At 32.2% G+C, this 21936-nt stretch overlaps 1 protein-coding gene across 2 annotated transcripts in view; it reads left to right on the top strand.

The window, feature by feature from the left end:
* The window catches only part of LOC148274581 (ATPase family AAA domain-containing protein 2-like), a 31271-nt gene extending 10675 nt beyond the window's left edge, over positions 1-20596 (top strand). For both annotated transcript variants that reach the window (XM_088236921.1, XM_088236922.1), the window contains exons 13-26: positions 1201-1337; positions 5136-5347; positions 6198-6304; positions 6727-6911; positions 7763-7940; positions 8889-9086; positions 10541-10697; positions 10788-10954; positions 11394-11542; positions 14201-14388; positions 15883-16073; positions 17478-17749; positions 19809-19906; positions 20158-20596. In XM_088236921.1, the coding sequence (XP_088093047.1) occupies positions 1201-1337; positions 5136-5347; positions 6198-6304; positions 6727-6911; positions 7763-7940; positions 8889-9086; positions 10541-10697; positions 10788-10954; positions 11394-11542; positions 14201-14388; positions 15883-16073; positions 17478-17749; positions 19809-19906; positions 20158-20375 (2457 nt within the window). In that variant the 3' untranslated portion in view covers positions 20376-20596. The remainder of the gene's footprint in view (positions 1-1200; positions 1338-5135; positions 5348-6197; positions 6305-6726; positions 6912-7762; positions 7941-8888; positions 9087-10540; positions 10698-10787; positions 10955-11393; positions 11543-14200; positions 14389-15882; positions 16074-17477; positions 17750-19808; positions 19907-20157) is intronic.
* The last annotated feature ends 1340 nt before the right edge of the window (positions 20597-21936 follow it).

Below are 21936 nucleotides of genomic sequence, written 5' to 3'. Positions count from 1 at the left end.
AGAACCCTGGATAAGTGTTTTCAACTCGATGGCTGCTCTCGGGTAAAAATCCTGAATAAGGAAACAGTGGAGATAAGTCAGTCTCGTTATGTTGGCCTCTTAGGTTGGCGCATTCGCCTACCATTCTCGTGGTCCTGGATTTAATTGCCGATAAGGTGGATGTGAAATATATATTTAAAAGGTTGTTTAAACTGCAATATTTCATTGTTCCTGGACTGGCACCTGAAGCGTAAGACTAATCACCTTACCTTTATGCAACAGATGTTTGTAATATGCTCAATTTGGTTTACCAATGCAGTGTCTTGTTAACCACTGGGTGTGGAAAGGTGAATGATAGTGATGAAGATTTTCAAATTGTTTTAAATTTCACTAAAAGTAATGGTGGTTTATGCGTGTTGTGGACTAATTGATTAATTGAAAATTATTTATAATGCCCCGGCATTATGCTACTACTACTACCATCATGCCATTTCTCCATAAGGGTAGGCAGAGAGAATGGACTGCCACACACGTCTATCCTGGCATACATTTCTAGCTGCTTCCACATCTGGCAATGTAATTAATAACTATTTAAACTTTATTATTTATGACAGTGTATGGTCATTATAAACATTAAAGAATTTATGCCATAGCTGAGATACTGAGTTTTTGTTGAGTGATGTTAGTAGACACTACTCTGGGGCGACTTTGTGGTGTTACGAAATTTAACAGTGTAGGTACCCGCTTAATTAAAATAAACATCTGTAGTGAACAACGCTCCTCATGCTTAAAGCATCTAAATTATCGAATTGTGCAACAATCACATGGCAATATTCATAGTTTAAATAGTTATTAATTACGTTTCCAGATTTGACTTGTCTTATAAATAATTCCCTCATTAATAACTTAGTCCACAACATATTATGCACATTTTTTTTTCTTTACTTTGTATTTATGTATATTTGATTTGTGTGCTTTTGCTACCTTCTCATGACATTACAATTTATTTTGAGTCTCCTCCCATTATAAAAAATATTCTAATTTAATAACATGAATTTATTTGTTTGTCTAGTAATGTCTCATGTTGTAAGATTTATGTTTTTTGTCGAAACGCATCAAACTTTCGTTCACAAATTCTTCCGTGATCGGAGGTTTAACTATTTTATTTTCTACTACCTTACTATTTTACCGCTTTAATTAATCTAACAAATCACCTTTCAGGCCACAAAGATGAAACCTAGCATAATATTTTTTGACGAAATAGACGCCTTAGCTCCTGTGAGAAGTGTGAGACAAGAACAAGTTCATACAAGTGTTGTGGGGACATTACTAGCGGAGATGGATGGGATGTGTGACAGGTAAGAATCACCTAATATTTCATCACTGCACTAATATTTTATAGTTATAAGAATTTAAGGTCATACTCTTTTTAAGTACCTGTACTGCATAACTAATATACTGCTTAAGTATATTAGCTATATTATAATATAAATATATTGGGCAGCCCTGAAATTTTGTCACTTATTAATTTTAAAGTACCGGTGTAAGTGACAAGACGTGTATGACTGTATAAGTGCAACATTAACATCAAAATATATTCTAGCAATTCTGTACTGAATGGGCTACATGCGCTGGGCAATAAACATTCCGATTTATGTGACGTTTTTCTAACGAAATTTCCAGCTTATAAACAATTACTCGTTTCAGTGTAAACATTTCAGTGTAGAATCAATCTTTTAACTACATTCTTAGTAAGCATTGAAAATGTTACAGTTCATTAACATAATGTATTTTCCGTATTTATTTATTTATTTATTTTATTTTATTTGGGATTTTCACAGCTATTACATAAACAAAATAATTAGAAAAATCTTAACAATACTAAAGCCAATTAAAAAAATCCACTGTAAATATAATGACACATAATATATAAGAAAAGAAGTTTAGTAATTGTATTTGTGTGACGTTTGTATTCATGTGTATGTGAATGTGTGTATGCGTGAATGAATGAGGGAGAGGATACATGTGCGTGTGGGAATGAATGTATGGGTAATGTATGGGTGCCGAAGTATGAAAATAATATATTTGCTTAAAACTTATAAATTGTATTAAAAATGGTACAATAAAGAGCTTAGTAAAAAGTTAGAAACCTTTTTGTTAAAATTCAAATGACGAAATGATATGAATTATTATATTGTTATTTTTGTTTCTATTTTCTTTTTCTTTCTACAAAGATATGTATTTTGTAATTTTAGGTTTATACAATATTTTGAAATTTTTTCATTTTTATATTAACAGAATTACTATTTTTTATAACTATTTACTATTTTTAATAACTATTATTATTACATTGCTCATTCTGTATAGTAACCACATTGTGTTACGTTTTTTTTATTTTCTCGTTCTTTAAATATACCCATATTTTAGTTTTACATAGTGTTTTGTAAATTAAAGTATATTTTTTATTATCTAGTGTTAAGTTATTAAATTTGTGCACTTTACTCTATAGATATGTGCAAAATACCAATATGTATATAAATATATGTAAGTATGTAAAAGGTACTTTTACCGTTAAATCTCAAAAAAAAAAACCACCATAATATGCATACAACTTTTATGTAAAAATAAACATGCAAATTTTTAGAAGGTTATATTATTAATTCAATTAATAATGTCTTAATTTTAATCCTATTGCTTTATTTTAAACTACAAATCTGGCACTTAACAATGTCTAATAACACATTGGTTGAATTTTATACAAATAGAGTCTGTTTTTCATTTATAATTTCATTTGTGCATTTTTTGTTAAACTTAATCATTATTATTGTTAGGATGAAAGGAATACAATTTTTCATTTAAAGAGTTAGTTTGATAATGTCTTTTTACGTTGAAATGAGTCACAAATGAGTTTCAACTCAACTTCAGTTCAAGGCATCGAAGAATTAACTGATTTTATTTATTAAGTATAATCAATATCACTGGAACCTCATTTTATTCCATTTAAAAATAACACGGTACAAAAATGAAAATTTAACAATGAGTTAACGTATTTCAATATAATACATTCGATTTTAGAATTCCTCATACCGCTTTTTTACTTACTAGGCGCGGAGAGTTATGCGCAAGTAAAGAGTGATAGTGTGATAATCTTTTTTTTGATTTTTAATTTAAGTATTAAATTTATTTATTTTTTTACGCAGTACTGTATAAAACGTAGCCGTTGTGTAAAAATTGGTTATAGTGAAATATAATCTTTGAAAAGGCAATAATGTCTGGCCGAGTTGAAGGTTGAAGAGAAGCCGGGGAAGAATCCCATATAGATGGACTGACCAAATAAAGGTGGCTACGGGGCTAAAATTTAATGAGTCAGTTCGTCGGGCTGAGGATAGACTGGAGTGGAACAGACTAATCAGATGTGTTCATGGTGATCACGACCCTCAGCATTGAGGGACCGACTTGGAAGAAGTAATATAATCATTTTATGATACCGAATGAATCAACTGCGAACTCCACAAATGTATTTGAAATTATTATACATTCCATTGTTTTATTTTATTTTATTTGGGATTTTTACAGCTATTACATAAACAAAATAAGTAGAAAAATCTTAACAATGCTAAAGCCAATTTAAAAAATCCACTGTTAATATAATGACACATAATATATAAGAAAAGAAGTTTAGTAATTGTATTTGTGTGACGTTTGTATTCATGTGTATGTGAATGTGTGTATGCGTGAATGAATGAGGGAGAGGATACATGTGCGTGTGGGAATGAATGGGGGAGAGGGTGCGTGTGTGTGGGTGCGTAAGTATAAAAAAAATAATTGTTTAAAACTTGTAAATTGTATTAAAAATGGTACAATAAAGAGCTGAGTAAAAAGTTAGAAACCTTTTTGATAAAATTCAAATGACGAAATGATATAAATTGTATTTTTTTTTTTTTAAAGTACGTTAAATTTCAAAACCGTATTCTGAAAAAAAGAAAAAAAGATTTTATTTTAAAATTTAATTGATACACATTTATTAAATAATGTGCGACGAGTCCTATATAATACCGTAGGTAACCACAAAATGCAGTAAATACAAAATAATGACAACAATAAAATAAGGTTTAACAAAACGCGAACGTTTATTCAAAACGAACATACAAATGCATATTATATGCACCTACATAATATATAAATAAGAATAACATATAAGTTTAATAGAAATGATTCGGATTATAAAAATCAGGTGTCACAAACAGTTGGCCCGCAGTACGGGGATACATAATGAGGAACTTCAGCCCTACGGGAAATTGGATACAAAAAATGTTTTCTAACGCGGGGTAAAAATTAGAGCATTAAATTGTACGACAAAGTTTCTTGAAAATGTACAGAAAAAATAATAAAAAATACTTTGATAAAAACGCACTACTTTAAATGACGTCACTGGTTCATGTGAATCAACCTCTGATCTGAGAGCTATGGAAGATTTCCGGTCTGCTTGTCGCTTCTGGACCAATAGGAAGAACTGAATGAAAATAAGCGGAAATGAACCTCTGACGTTACACGCGGAGTTATTTCAGAAATACAAAACTTTGAAAAATCGTAGCGCCGATAATACGATATATAAAAAATTTTAAAAAATTTTTTTGACTTAGTTTAACAGTCTATTAACAAATAAAAAATTTAAAAAAAAACACTGAACTTCCTCATTATATTAAAAGATCTTCTCACTATAAAACTTATATTTGTTCAGGGATAGAGAGCGACGGATAGGAGGATGCGGATATAGACAATTTATTACCTATGGCAGTTTTGATAAATTTAATATTTTTGGTAAATATATCTATGTCGTTAAATTTCCTGGTATACGTATCCATAATACGGTTAATCGTAGCGTTTTTTGACGAATTTGTTATGCATTTAGGTATGTGGAAAAGTTGTGTATAACGCGTTTGTCTCTGTGGTACCTTAAGATGAATGCGGGTAACCAATTCGGGGGAATCTATTTTATCAGATAAATATGTTCTACGTTTTCAGTGTTGCCAGTCAATAGCGATCACTGGGTCGTTCTGATCCTCCACAGTATAGTGCATCTGACATGACATATAAGCTGTCCGCATCCTACAAGTCCATCACTAAGGATTTCCTAATCCGTTTGTCTTTTCCAGAGGCTCCGTGGTGGTGATAGGCGCGACCAACCGCCTGGACGCCGTGGACCCCGCGCTGCGGCGCGCCGGACGCCTGGACAGGGAGCTGCACTTCCCGGCTCCCGCTGCCCCCCAAAGGGCGGACATCCTGCGCGTGCACACACGCCACTGGCACCCCGCCCCCCCACCCACCATCATACAACACGTGGCGGACATCACCACTGGCTACGGAGGTATGACATCTACTCTTTCTTTCGTTACACTGAACTTAACGCCAGAGATACAATTTCAATGTAACATTTCTTTACACTGTACTAAACGCCTAAGCTACATTTTTGAAGGAAAGCATTTCATAATTTTAGATTGTGTTTAAATCAGTTACAAAACACATCATTGGTGGGGAATTAAAATGCATTAAGGAACAAAATGTTTCTTGTTTTATTATCACATTGACCCTTAATGTCACACGAGTCTACATCAAAATTTTGAATTAGATTTTTAAATTAAAGTATCTTGTGTTGTACATAAAAAAAGGGCATTTAAAACTGACTAAAATGACAGCACTCTCATCTCTTAAGCTCAATTAGGAGAAAGGCTATGGTGATTTCAAAATATGTCTATTACGTTTTTTGGCAGATTTTGGGAAGCTTTAAATTTCATCAAATTATTAGGTGTCAGGTTTATACCCTGTGTTGATTTGATATGGAATGACCCCTATGTATAAATTTCAAATAATAATTACCCAAATATTTAAATTTCGGGGTCCTTTTAAACTAGTTAAAAATAATTTTGATCGAAAATGGGAATCAAATTTTAGTATCAGTTTCGAACCTTGAACCTCTGATCTGTCAGTTTATACCACGCGAGCACTGCCTGCTAAATAATTTGACAATATTAGTTTGACTTAGTTTAACGCAGTATATACGTATATCATCTATGCTCACACATTTATGATATGTGAACAAACAAAAATGGAAATAAACAACAATTATTGTTGGGAAAACTTTTTTTTTATGCGTATCATGTATTATGAATTTCTATGATTACAATTAATTTGCTTACATTGAAACTCTTTGTTTTCAGGCTCTGATTTAAAAGCTCTCTGTTCTGAAGCTGTTCTCCGGGCTTTGGAGAGAACCTATCCCCAAGTTTACAAGACCCCCTATGCTCTCCTTATTGACCCTTTAAAGGTAAAACAACCAGAAAATTCTTCGAACTCTCTCGAATATTAGATCCTCTTTTGTAATATTTTAGGTACCGATTGGAAAAATAAGATTTTTTCAAATTAATTTTTACCTCTCTTTTGTATTGAATTGTTTTATTTTTTAGTCTTAAAAAACTCTTTACTAACTAAAAATGTACTGTTGAGGAAAATCTTTTTGAAATTCTCTCTATGTTTTGCTTATCTTTTTATTTTCGGGTTCTTTCTAACTTTGTATCCGACGGTAATTACTCTGAAGAGGTCATATTGAGGAATAGGTATAGATTTTTTTTAATGTACACATTCTGTTTATTTTTTTATCGTATGACATATATTGTATGTATTAAAAAAACTAGATTTTGCTAATAAAATCTCTTTTTTTTCTCTTTCTATGTTTGTCTATTCTTATAGGTGGAAGTATTAGTGGAAGATATGGTCGGAGCCATGCGCACTCTGGTGGCAGCCGGCGCTCGTGTCAGTCCACCCCCCGCCCGGGCTCTCCCTCCCCACCTCTCCCCGCTGCTGGCCAACTGTGTGACCCAAGTGTTTTCTACGGCAACACGGCTTTTCCCACTGGCGGATAAGTCATACATCATGTTAGTCCTAAAATCATAATTTTAAAAAAACACTGCATACTTACAAAAAGCTCTTTTTTATATTTCCTCATTTTAAAGAAACAATTCTTTCATCAAAACTGAATGCTAATATTAATTGAGCCCATTCCAGGTGAAGTGAACCAACTGACAAAGTGGTCAAACTTTTGTATTCAAAGTTTTAAATCTGTGAGCTTACTTAATAATGCTCTTTTTATCCTTGAAGTTAATTCAACTATTCTACTATATTGTGGTGTAATAATTCTAAAGCTACTTTTTTCTTTTTTTTTTTTACACTAAAATTTACTGTTCTTGGATTGGCACCACTTCACTTTATCTTCCTGTAACTGATGACCGAGATAGGTTGAATTTTATTTAACAAAACAGTGCCCGATGCACCATTGTGTGTGGATAATGGTCTGATGATAATGATTATTTTAATGTCGTAGAGAATATAATAATATATATTTATTTATTTAAATCTTCAAGGACAAAGAATTAGTGCTTTGACAGACTTATTGCTAAAAGCAACTTACAAGCATACAATGTACAACTTATAACCATATTAATTAATTTGTAATAAAACTCAAACACAAAAATATTAGATCTAAATTTGTTGCAACAAACATTTGGGCATACTCAAAACATTGTTGAATAATTTTTTATTTGGAGACGATTGCAAAAACAAGCTGTGATCTGAACTAGCGAAGAAAAAAAAACAAATGTTTGAGAATTAATTATTTCTGATTTCTTACAAAAATAATATTCCAATCACACAATCCACTCTACTCATTCTGCGTATACTGTGACTAGATTACGTATTCTTCCGAGTGTTTATTCAATATTATTTTCAGGGCAAGTAACCTCTACAATCAGCATATTTCATCAGTATTATTAGTGTCCGGAGAATGTTCCACCTCCCACATAGTCCCCGCCGTCCTCTCCAATATGGAGCACTGTGCTCTCAAGGAGATCAGCCTCTCCACGCTACACCAGGGAATATGTCTCACTCCGGAACAAGCCATTCTCACGGTATGTATCCAGATAAATTCAACTGAACTTCACAAATAGAAATCTGGCAAAACTGTTACGTTTAGGTAATGCTGAGATGTTTGTTTTGTTTAACTTTTGAGTTACTGCAGAAGTGTCTCTAAAATGAAATTTTTATTCATTTGTAAAGTTAATGTTCATCTTATTTTTTTTTTTTAAATCAATTTTTACAACTCTACTGATGATAAATCTTATATTATGAACTCAAAACGTTTTCTATGTGTACAGTACCAAAAATAAACCTTCGTTTGTCTATGATTTAATATATCTAAGGTTTCTGGTTTGAAATTGTCGGCCTCCGTGCTGTAGTGGTTAAGACCCTTGACTCCCGCTTGGAAGGTTCCGGGTTCGATTCCCGGTGAGAACATAATAATTTAATAAGATTTTTGTCAATCCTGGGTGTTCTGTGCTATAATTCACCACTGTAATTGGGCCTCCTGGCCTGATGTGGTGCAAAAAAAAAAAAAAATTTCAACCAATTACGATTTCCCTCTGTTCTTACACTTGTAAATTTAAGCAAAGCTCAGTGTTTTTCAACTTTTTTTGAATAGGAACCAGGACCAAATTCCTTGCTAGGGGATCACAGTCACTTCCTGACCGCTCCTGACGTTACTACGATCTGTGAGGATCTATTGTGACGGGTGCCCATGTTTTAGTTCTCACCCTCCATGCCCAGGTCTTTAAAGAGCCTGGCTACTAAATGGAGGGTGAGTTTTCATTTTGCTAAATCTCCCCCTCCAAGCCCAGATCCATAAAGTATCGAGCTATTAGGTAGGGGAAGAGCTTTTTATCATCCTCAGGTTTAACTAGCGATTCCCTGAGGAAGACATATTATTTTAATTCAACACGAGCTTTACCTGAAGATGCATACTAAAAACAAAACTATGCCGTGTACATGTGTGTTAACATGTAAATAAATCTACCCTGCAGATATTCGCCGAGGTGCGTCGATCCGGAAGCGGTGGACGCGGCTGTGTTGTGTACGTTCCCGGAGTGGATCTGCTATGGAGACAACTGGGAGAAGGCGGGACAGCTTTGTTCCTGCATCAGTGGCAGGAAATATCCGCCAATGCCAACTGTCTTCTGCTCGCCACTTGCGAATGCCAGTACCAGCATCTACCAGACCAGGTAAGATAAACAAAAACAATTATATTATTAGTTGATTGGAAGAAATGGGGTATTTTCACAAATTCAGAATAACATTAAAAATATATTGTATATTTTGATTAGATTTTTACGATTCTAATGATCTAACTATTTATCCATATAAAATAAGTTTTTATTCATAATTTTAAAAAGAGCACAATAAAACGGCTTGAAGTTGACATCACGTCACACATCATGCCCTTGAATCATGCCCAAACATTGAATACTTGGTAACACGTAATACATGCCGTTTGTCCCATAAACAACGAAACGTCTCGTTTTCAGGTAATTCAAAATACATCATCCGACGTCGCAGGGAAAAATTAATAATACCGCTGCCATTATAATGTTTTGCTTATTTTAAAATAATGATAATAAATATAAAAAGTCCTGAAAAGACCCCATTGTCATTAGGCAATAAGCCCGCCAATGCAATTATATTTGTACAAAAAGACAAATAAATCAATTAAATGATCAATAAGCATGTTTATCAATCATAACACTCCTGCATGCATGTGATTTTATGATATGAAGTACGCTACACCAATCACGGAGCTAGTAGTCAATCTTAATACAGTAAAACCTCGTTTTTACTTTCCTCAATTTTACATTTTCCCGCTTTTTACACCGAAATGTTCAGGAACCATTTTTCTTCATACATTCTCATACAAATATTCCCCCCAATTAATGTTTTTTTTTAATTTTTCATCGCCCCGGTTTTATATTTAAAAATTTTCAGAATACATTTGATGTGTCAAAAAGCCCAAAATTACGTTGTAATAATAGTGCCACGTCCGCGCGCCGTTAGTTTTAGTTTTCATTTTAACATAAATGTCATATTGACTTGTGCAAATCATGATACGCAGTTGACAAACGTTTAGGAACAATTAAGTTTTAATATCAATAAATTGCGATGTTTAAAATGTAACAATAGAAATATGGAACAATTTTTCAGCAATCTATATGACAGTTTGTTGTTTTTAGTGATGCCATAGAAAAAAAGTGATACTGTATAAATATAATTTCCCAACATTTAGGGGAAAAAATATTTTACGTTATTTTATGCAAATTCAAAATTTTATTTTCGTTATTTTAACATGCTGTTTTTAAATAAAAAAAACAGATTACATCAAATTGTTTGAAAAAAAAAAAAATTTTTTTTTGACTGAAATCATTGAAAATAATCAAAAAAATATTAACAATCCCCAATTATCACCGTTTTTACAACTTTTCTTGAAGTATATGTACACTATAGTATAGCAAATTAATTTTATTTTTATGTGTTTCCTATTTTTTCCATACATTTTTCGTTTCTTCACTTTACCGTTTTCCTCCTTGAAAAACATAAAAGGGGGGTTTTACTGTATATATAACTCAACTCGGTCTATTAAAATTATTTATGGAATGAAGTCATTAACACTTTGTACAACTTTTAGATCCAGTGCCTATTCCCAACGTATAAAGACTGCATCTACAATGTTAAGGAGCCGAGTGCCGCCGATGTTTCTAACTTCCTCTCCCCTCTCTTCACATCTAAACCATTTGAACCACCCGTTATCACCAAAGAAAAACACTTAGACGATCTTCCAAAAGGTATTTAGAATGGCTCACTTATTATTTTATGTCATTTCTATCCATTGGAATAATTTTCCCTTTAATAACAGGTGTGTTTTGTAATTTTAGCTCCACCCCTTCCCCCACCACAACCCTCGGAAGAAGAGGTACGCAAGTGCGCACGTAGAGAAGCACACTTACTACGGGAACTTCGTATATTCCTGCGGGACGTGTGTCGAAAGCTCGCTGCCAATAGACGCTTTTACAAATTCACAAAACCTGTGGATCTTGAAGAAGTATGTATTTATCATTGTTACTTAACACTCCAGAATAACAACACAATTCATTTTATAATATTTTTTCATACGTTTTCAACTTAGAAACTTTTATCCAACTTATTTTTCATTTTCATCCAACTCGATTGGGTTTGAATCCTTCAACATATCGTTTTCTATATTATCTTTCTCTTAAATGTATAAATAAAAAAGTTCTCATGAATATGGATTACGTATTGAGATTAATTGAAACGGTGTGAATAAATTAGTCCTTAATGTATTTTTACATGTATTGTTTGACCACTCGGTAATCAACTGCATCTCTTTTAATAGAAATGTATAGTAAGAGTACATCCTTCATTTAATTATTTTTTATTGGTAAATTGTACTTCAAAGCTTCGTATTTAATTACAAAAATCACATTGGATTCCGACACCAATGAAGTTTTTTGATTTTTTAGGTTACAGATTATTTAGACATCATCAAACAGCCAATGGATCTCGAGACTATGATGACCAAAGTTGATCTTCATCGATACAACTGTGCGCGGGATTTTTTGGAAGATATTGATCTGATATGTGCCAATGCTTTAGAATACAACCCTGATAGGTAAACATGCAAAAATTATTAAAATATTTAACTTCACAAATGTATTATGAACATCATCTTATTTCATTCTTGCTTTTTTTTCATTTGTTGAAATATGTATAATTGTTTATCTTTTAATTTAGCCTTTTTTCACAATTTTATTTATCATTTCATAATGGTATTGAGAAATAGCAATGTATTCGATATGTCTACATTTTTTATATATAAATATTTGTGTGAATTGTTCGATGCCCAATTACACTAAAACCTCGCTTTTACGTTTCTCAATTTTACGTTTTCCCACTTTTTGTACTGAAATCTTCAGGTCCCATTTGGTGTTATGTGAGGACAAAATACAGAGTTATCTGAGGTTAAAGTTTTGAACATCAGTATAATTATTGATAATAAAACACCTTCCTTCGCTCTCAAAATTGGTTTTCTGCTACTTTTTGATGGCGAAGTTGATTTTATATGAAAGGGCTGTGCATAAAATCTTCATCTATTTAAAAAAAGCACATTTTTTCATATTTCTCTGTTCTAAATACGACAGCGGTCGGCAATTAGTTTTGGTGGCGAGCCGTATGAATATGTTAATTCTTTTTGAGGGCCACGCAGCTGTGGACGTCACTCGTGAGTCAAACACAACTGATTAAAAACCAATGTGCCTAATATACAATTAATGAATTGCTGTGATGAAAGAATACAATGTGCAATAACTTTTTTATATAAAACATGCCTACTACAACACTCATTACCTGAACATTGTGATTTAAGAAAAAATAAAGTGAAATCCTTGATTGACGGCTGGGCTGGATGTACTACCGTGGTCCTTTCAGAAGGGAGTTTGCTGGCCGGATCTTGCCCACGGGCCGCCAATTGCCGATCGCTGGTCAAGAACATTCATTTTGTATTTATGTAATCATGGCATTTTTTTATTCCATAAATGTTCAATTTCCTCAGTTTAACACTATTTTGTTGCTCCCTAGAAAAACGTTAAAAAGGGGTTTTACTGTATTTCAATTTTGAAGTTATGTTCAACTACTACACATGAAGTTGAAATCGCCTTGCTAGAAAATAGAAATGGAATTGCAGTTTTGTGGGGATCAAACCTCGGACCTCCAATTCTGCTTCTGAAACATTACTATAGAACCACAACCCAGCTCTTTTTTACTATGTGTAGTATATTCTAGAACTATGATAATATACATCAATTTGTAATAACTATCCATGTCAAAGTTTGCAAAAACTTTGTGATTTTTTCTACATAATAACAAGTCATCTGCGATACATATTGTTTGACTTTCCTACTTAACAAAAGTACAATATGTATTTATTTAAACTATGTAAATGTATGTAATTTGATGATTTTGGATGACTACATGTTTTTTTTTTAAACTATGTATTGCTATTTTTCAAAATGTTTCCGTCATTTTAAAACATCATTTTTGTCATCCATTCTTCATGCTGTCAATAGAATAAAAGGGAGCAATAGGTATGAATACAAAAATATAGTCTTATTAATTAGGCATCTGCATGTACTAATCCACTATTTTAACAAATAAGTAACATAGGTTAAGTCGTTAAGTATACACTCGATTAGCTGGTGTATCATAGGTTCTGCGTTTTTTTTGTTTTGTTTTTTTATGAAATTTTATTTGTGTTTTACTATGTTACTTGATGATTCTATATGTAACTCGGTCTGTTAGTTATAATGTTAAATTTTTCAATTTAATGTATTATTTAAATTAATCTCCAAACTTTTTCTTGATATTGCTAACGAAAGGAGTTACAGAATAGATATTTAGTCCTTTAATTTAGCTACATTATAATATAGAACTAATGCAAAATACAAATTTCTAACCATTACTAACATTATTTTGATTTAAATACGATGGTTGATTGATATGGTCCACCGACCTGCTTCGAGCTGATCAGTTGAACTGATGCGTATGCATTACGTAGCCTAATATGCCTACCTATAAAGTACCTAGCGACAAGTTGAAATCTGCAACGGTTTAGATACAACAGGCCGTTAGTTCAGGCAGTTCAGTGCTAAAATGTTGGACATTGCTCCAGAATACAAGGTGTTAGTGCCAATGGTTGCTATTCACGAATCTGGGTTTGAATTGGTTAAACCCCTCAATATTCACCTGATCTAGTCAAAACTCGATGAATGTTTGTGTGGAGTAAAATTTTCGGAAGACAGTGAAGTCATGTGCTGTGTAGATTAGTGGTTGAATTGGGTGGGATAAATGTTCTAACAGAAAACTATAGAAGTGCAATGGAAAAGTATGATATAATAACTTTTTCTTATCCACTTTAAAATAGGTCAGAGGTGGAGCATAACAATTAACCCTCGTATGTGTATATAAAATGTAAGCATGAACTTTCATCTATTAGAGGTTTTGAGTGGTTTCCACTAGATTTTATTTTATGTAAATTCCATCAGCAAAAATTATCAGCTCCATTTTCGATTAAATCCACATACTGTTTGCAGTTAGAAAGTATGAATAAAAAACATTCAGTTAAAACTAATGGATAAATAAGTCACACCATTTTTCTTAAGTCGTGTATTTCTAAAATTTTCACTAAACAATTTATTTTTCATCCATTTATTGCTGTATTTTTGTCTGGTTTGTTTTCTTTTGCGCTAGATTTAATTTTCCTTTTTCCACAAAGGACATCCTCGGACAAGCAGATTCGCCATGAGGCTTGCTCGCTGCGCGACCATGCCCACGCTCTGGTGGAGGTGGAGATGGACAGTGACTTTGAGGATGAGTGCCGCGCTATTGCCGCTCGTAGAGTTACCGAAGGATTGCCTCCAGATAAAGATCTTCCTAACTTTATCTACACGGCAAATCTTACAGGTGTGTTATCAAAATTTATATTGTCAATATTTCCAAAATGTATAACTCATTAGGGTGTCACGCTCCCTACAAAAAAATTATCTATTTTTGTTTTTGGTGTAATAGTTTTTTTTTTTTAAAGGAAAAATAAATATTTGCGTTCTTATGATTTGCCCAAATATTTCATTTTGAGGAAATATTTCATTTTAAACGAGTTGTAAATAACTCACTATTAGAAAATGGGAATCAAGTTGGGGTAGAGTGGGATTCGAAACACAGACCTTTGGTCCGTGAGTCCGAGACACTAGCCACCGGACCACAACCTGAGTTGTATTAGGCTTATGGCAATAAGAAAGGCAAAAAAAACTCATCTTTGGCTCGCTAAAATGGATTGAAAATTCTAAAAATAAGATAATTATTGCTCTTAAAGGAAAAAATATTAGAAAAAAATGAAAAAAAAAGTGTTTTTTTTGTTTACATGGTTTGTATTATTATAAACATGGTGTTGGCTAAAAATCATGTAATATTTGCAGAGAAACGTTTTTTTTTTTTAATATTAAAAAAATTTGCAGCATTTTTGCGAGCCAAGGACATTTAAAAAAAAATATAAATGGTGTTCTTATTCTTTTATGTAACTTTTGAGACCTATTACATTTCTAAATGTGAAAGTTGAAAAAAATGACACACCCTAATACCCATATTATTACATTCACCCCGACTGGTTGCACCTTCCCTGAAGGGGCGAATATAAACTCTTATGTTTAAATCATTGCGAAACTCTAAGAGTGAAGTAATGTTTTGTAAAAATCTTAAAACCCGCTCGTTTGGATAAGTGCTAATGACAAAAGAAATATTCAATTAAAATTTCATTTAATGTTGCCTAAATTATCTATTGTATTAGAGGTGGTAAAATAAAATTGAACTGTTGTTTTAAAACAGTTATCCTTCCGAAAACCTCAATATTTAAGAATATAATATATTTGTGTGTTATTGATCAGCTAATTGCAATCTAAATTCAAATACACAGGTTCACCAGGCCTAGACCATATATGTTTCTTTATTGCTTATCATCGTTGCGTAATATCTATTAAGTAATATTTTTCAAATAGTTTTAATTTTATTTAATTTCTTTTGATAATGGATTTTTTTACTGTAAATATTTTTTAATTTATGTGTATTTTGTCAAAATAAAATTACATAAATCCATGAGAAACTAACAATACTTTTACCGAAAAATTACGCATAACAGGTAATACCAGCGCAATGACGTTATTTTGTACAATTTATGGAAACCTGTTGTAGGTTCGTGCCATGAAAATTTCCTAACTAAATTGTATAAATATGTAGACCTGCTGGTTTTCCAAGCAAAATAAAATGCCTTTAAAATATATAATGTAGATTTGTAATTATTGCAAAACAAAAATTTTCCTTGTAAACTTAACCATAATTTTTTTTATTACAGTTTCTTCCATAAATTGCAAAATGTAATTTTTTGTTTTCATTTACATTTAACAGCAGTAGATCATGGCGCCATGTCTGCAACCTCATGCAATACAGTATCACCACAGGCCGGCGAGAGTCTACTGGAGGCTACAGGAGAGGGAGCCGACGAAACTCCTGGGATGGTGAGGAAGAAGAAGAAGCGTAAGTGCTCCCTCTGGTCGAAGGGAATTGCCAAAAAACACAAACCATCAGGTTCTGTCAAGGTAGGGTCTATAATGTAAAAATGTTTGTCAATTGACTATATTATTACCTATACATAATTTCTATTAAATTCTGGACTACCTTAAAGACTGATTTTTTTAATGCTTTTGTTTACTGAATATGGTTCTCTATAAAATTGCCTTATTTTATTTAAAATCTTGAATGCCAAATATGCAATCAATAATTTCCGTTTATCCTAAACGCCAAACACTTGAAATTGTTAATCTAAAATCTAAACTATCCTAAACCCCCAGGATACTCTTGAAATGCAATTATACTTCGATTTCTTCAAAGGATTTTCTTGCTTTTAACAATTTTACAATAACATGGCGCTTACAATTCTCTAGAATGTGCCATCGTGAAGTCCAAAAATCGGCTCTTGTACACATTTTATGTTTTGGCGTTTAGGATAGTAGACGTTAATATGTACATGTTTTTTTAACCAGAAAATAGATTTTTTCATGAAAATAATAACTTTCCTAGAATCAAGTATATGTTTAATTTAAGCTTGGAGCGAAAAATCAGCATTCTGATAAACTGTAAACAATTTGGGAATTTGTGAAATTTATTTATTTATTTATTTCATTTTATTTGGGATTTTTACAGCTATTACATAAACAAAATAATTAGAAAAATCTTAACAATACTAAAGCCAATTACAAAAATCCACTGTAAATATAATGACACATAATATATAAGAAAAGAAGTTTAGTAATTTTATTTGTGTGACGTTTGTATTCATGTGTATGTGAATGTGTGTATGCGTGAATGAATGAGGGAGAGGATACATGTGCGTGTGGGAATGAAAGAGGGAGAGGGTGCGTAAGTATGAAAATAATATATTTGCTTAAAACTTGTAAATTATATTAAAAATGGTACAATAAAGAGCTTAGTAAAAAGTTAGAAACCTTTTTGTTAAAATTCAAATGACGAAATGATATAAATTGTTTTTTTTTAAGTATGTTAAATTTCAAAACCGTATTATGAAGAAAAAAAAAGCATTTTATTTTTTAAATTTAAAATGTGAAATGGCAACTGTTACTGCTACTCTTACCAAAATGTCCATCTTTACTTTATGCATGTACAAGGTAGGCGCGTTCCGTCCTTACATACTGTGGATGCGGTGCATCCCTTGAATATTTGAAAATAATAATATGTATTTTATTATTAAAAATTGTAAATATGAAGAAAAAAAATGCAAATCCTAAAATTATCACAGAAAATGTTCAAGGGCACCCGATTTACAAATTCAAGCAATATTTTATTCCATTACATCTCAGAATGTCCACATAAATTGAAGTCAACTTACTTCCTTATTAAAATTTAGTCGCATTATCATAAAATCCACTTTGTCTCTATGATTTGGACATGTTGATTACAATTACTGATTGCACATATATTTTTAGGATTCAAACAACCCTATTATCACCGATGAAGAATCAAAGGAAAACAAACCCCTTTGTCTTCTCCCAGCTCAAGAGGATGGTAGCTCCGGAAGTGCTGATAAGGTACTGGATCCCACAAGCCGCACCCCCGAGCGGTCGGGAGAAGACCACACCAGTCCTGTTTCTCGGAGTGAATCCAATCAGGGTCCTGTCAAAAAGCTTCACCTCGACGATGTAGAGATGATGTTTGACGGAAACACTGTTGATGTGTCTAATTCCAAGATATCTGATAGGTAACTTTAAAATAATATGTTTATTTCCGTACATTATTATTCAGTATTACTATCCTTCAACTAGGTTAATGTCGCAATGTGTTGTTGCTGTGGCTTGTTAAATGTTCGAACTGACCTTTGACAGTCTTAAAATTATTTATTTATTTATTTATTTATTTATTTACGGACAAAGTCCATTATAAACATTACAATTAAAAGAAATTTTTACAAAGGAATAAAAAAATATAAGGAACAGAAATAAGCAGCAAAGACAGATGATAGATTTTTTAGATTAAGTAAAAAGCATAGGCTAACTATACAGATTCTTTAGCTGATTTGTAAAGAAAGACATCCTTACACCATAATAATCAAGATCTTGATGATCGTTCACCCGCCTGATCATTCTGGGCAAAGGCGACTGTGCACCATAATTGGTCCTGTAGTGACCGAGGAAAAGCATTTCATTATTTCTTAGTCTACGGGTGGGAACGTTAAAAAGAATCTTTTGCAAAATTTCAGGGGCATCAATGAGACAGTTCATAATTTTATACATGCAGATTATATCTGCAATGCATCTGCGTTTTTCAAGACTTGATATGCTTAAAAACCTCTCCATATCAGAATATGAATAGTCTCCTCTTTCCAATCCCATCTTCCATGCAATTTTTCTTATAAAACGATGTTGAACTGATTCAAGGCGCTTGATATGAACAGCATAATGAGGGGACCAGATTACAGATGCACACAATTATGGTATTCATCAGATATTTGAACATGTTCAAATTCAATTCAATCATTAGTTTCGGCTTCTAACTCGAGACAATAGAGATATAGTGTCAATTAGCGATGAGACCACACCGTGTATAGCACGCAAATGTAGTGCTACTGTGTGTTTAAGTGAGCGACAGGCACCCTTTTTATTGTGTGGACACTACAAATGTGTTTTAACACAGTGTGTTATCAACCATACTCGCATCCAAAGGTACCTTGGTGTCATGGTGGTATCACTGATTACCGCGATTAACACCTCACAATAACTTCATACAGTACATTCTAGCTAACACCCTATTTTTTCTAATAATGCTTATTTTAATTTTTGTTTAAATTTTATTAGTTATGTGTTGATTATTACAAATATGTATATACCATTCATTTCATGTTATTCTTGTATATTTGCATTATTTTTATGTTTGTGTACATTTTGTTATTCTTTGTCCTTTCTGTTTTTGTTTTTCATATGCTTATTATTTGTAAATGTATGTAACTTGTCTTAGGCCGACATTATCATGCTTTGGTAAAAGGCCCAAATATTTTTTATTTTTTTAAAAACACCTGAAACTAACTTCACACAATAAAATTTTAATTATTATAACACCCGCTAGGCGGGTCGCTAGGTTCCATGATTAGTAGAAACTAATTTCTAAAAGCTAACTCCCACGCACTGACTCACACACAGTATATTCTAGTTAGTAAAACACCCGCCAGGTAGTTCTGAACATTACAGGTGTAGTACTAAATTGTGGGTTACAAATTAGTGTGTGTGGTGATGTACTTTTCAAATGAGGAAGTTCAGTGGTATTTTTTTATTTGTTGATAGACTGTTAAACTGGGCCAATTTTTTTTTATGTATCGTATTAACAGCACTATGATTTTTTGAAGTTTCGTATTTCTGAAATTACTCCGCATGAGAAATCTCAAGTTCTCTTCCGCTTCTTTGTGGTCAGGTCTGCCGATTGATCCGTAAAATTATCGTAAACCGGAAATATTTCACAACTCTATTATCATTGGTTGATTTATATGAACTAGTGATGTCGTTCAAAGTAGTTAGTTTTTTTTTTAAAAACGTTTTCAAGAAATTTTGCCATACAATTGAATGCTACTGCGTGTAAGAAAAAAAAATTGTATCGAATTTCCCGTAGGACATTATTTATTGGTTTCCTCAGTGCATGATTTCACTTCGCTAGTGTCATTAATGAGTGAAAAACAGTTATTATTGGAACTACCATTTATTTGAATGCCTGGCATCACCAAATTATAGGGTGAATTTTCCCGTTTTAATACATTGTATTTCTCATTTCAGTCACCGATCTCCCGGTCGACATAAGGATCGACGAACTTCCATGCTTACTTCCACACCACATCGGAAAAAATCTTCTAATCTAGAACATTCCAACCACGGTAATACCTCTAAGACTATACTGAAAACATTTATATTTTATACATAATATGTTTACATAATATTTCCTAATCTAGGTCCCCTTTTTGATCAAACATCAAAACTACCAAGCTTTCGGAATATTTACATTGCTTTTGTTTATTTTATTGAGGCTTTTTAGTTCACTGCCTAAAATTATATGAAATAGATTCAGAAACATAGTACCTTTTGTTAATTAGCAGTTATTAATAAAAACATTTATTTTATCTTGCAGATGGCAACAAGGTGATATTGAGTAAAGTGGATTTAGAAAATGTTTTCTCAAAATCTTTGAAGGGGATAAAAGACATAGAACTAAAACCCCTGCTGGAGTTATATTGCCAATTGGAGAGAGTGCTCAGCAAGTACAGTACTCAGTACGACAGGTCCCGTCTTCCGGCCGAACTACAAAGTACTGCGGAGAAATTCATCCGCGTCCTAGCGCAAAATTAGAATACTGAAGGACTGAAATTATCATTCAAAATGCCATCATTTATTTTAGCGTGTGTACTTGATTTAACTCCGAATTTTACTTTTACAGGGATATAGAATGTAATATTATAAGGCGAACGTTGTATATTCATATTTTAATGGTTGGCTGAATGTGTATGGTGATTTATGAAATATGCTAATGTTATCAACACAGCTCAATACAGATAAATAAAACAAACAAACAATGTTTTATTTAAATACTTCATAACTTAAAAATGAAGGGGCGTTGATTCTACCACTTTGTAATTAATGAAATATTGGCATCAGCATTTTTATTTTTAAATATGTTTGTCGTAAAAAATACAAACTGTTCAAAAAATATTTTTAGAGCCCAACTGCTAGTTGGGAGATTTTGGTTGGGCTTCTAAACTTATTTTCCATCAACATCATATGGATAGATATTGAAAAATGGCATGTTATGAGTAGAGGTTAAGCTGTTTTTTACATTCGCCTTTCAAATGAGTGTTTTGTTTAATCAATGAATGTCACTGTTAATGAAAAACATTGTTATACTTCAAAATGATTGATTCTCAGCAGTTTTGAATTTTTATTTTACACCCCACATATATATTTCTTTCTTTACAAACAATTAACACAGGTAATTTTTCCATCTAATTTACGTATAATTATGTGTTACATTAATGTTCTTAAAATGAACAGGATTAATCTTGAGAACAACTGTCGTTCATTTAGGATATATGTATTTAAATGTTCCAATCGACAAAAAATTGTGGCTAAGGGTTAGGGATGCATAATTCATATTATACGTCTAATGTGATTCACTCTTATGAAGGCCGATTAATTTTATTAATAAAAAAAAATATGTTCCCTTCTGGGAATCATTTTAAAATATGTAGGTATTATTTTCATTTAAATATATTTTGATCATGACTTTTTTACGAATAGATGAATGCTAGTAAATCATTCGCTTTTTAAGTTTAATTTTACCATAATTGTTTAAATTTATTTTTACTTACTTTTAATTGTAGGTATACCGCTGAGGGTATTATCTATTTTCTAATTTATTATCAACTTTAGACAATTCATGCTATTTAGGCATAATACGTGTTTAGACTTCCTAAATCAATTTAGTTAATTTTTTTATTATTATAGTTACCAATATCTCAGTCATACATTTTGCGTAAAATAATTCCTTATTTTCCGAAATTTCAAGAATGCATAATGCATGTTTTGTTCAAATTTAGATAGAAATAACAATATTATCAACAAAAACATTTCTTTTATTTATTAATTAGTATCCAGATTTTTTATCCTTATTTCAAATCATACCAACCCCCACCCTTATTTGGATAATCGCCCGATAATTATAATGTTAAATATATTGACATAAAGAAAATTTACAGTTAATATTATAAATGTCATCATTCCCTTTCCGCACCTAATGGTGCATAGGGCGCTGCATTAATACACTAATCGCAGCATATCTTGATCTTTTTTTTTGGTACATGAAGGTAAGAGGTTCCGCTTTACGCTTCAGGTACCAGTCCAGGGATTATGAAAT

The sequence above is a fragment of the Micrasema longulum genome, unplaced genomic scaffold (assembly GCF_059751315.1).
Source record: "Micrasema longulum isolate JH-2025_06_02 unplaced genomic scaffold, ASM5975131v1 h1tg001620l, whole genome shotgun sequence".
Lineage (NCBI taxonomy): Eukaryota > Metazoa > Arthropoda > Insecta > Trichoptera > Brachycentridae > Micrasema > Micrasema longulum.
Note: the sequence above shows the minus strand (reverse complement) of the source record. Positions and strands in the feature narration are given on the sequence as shown.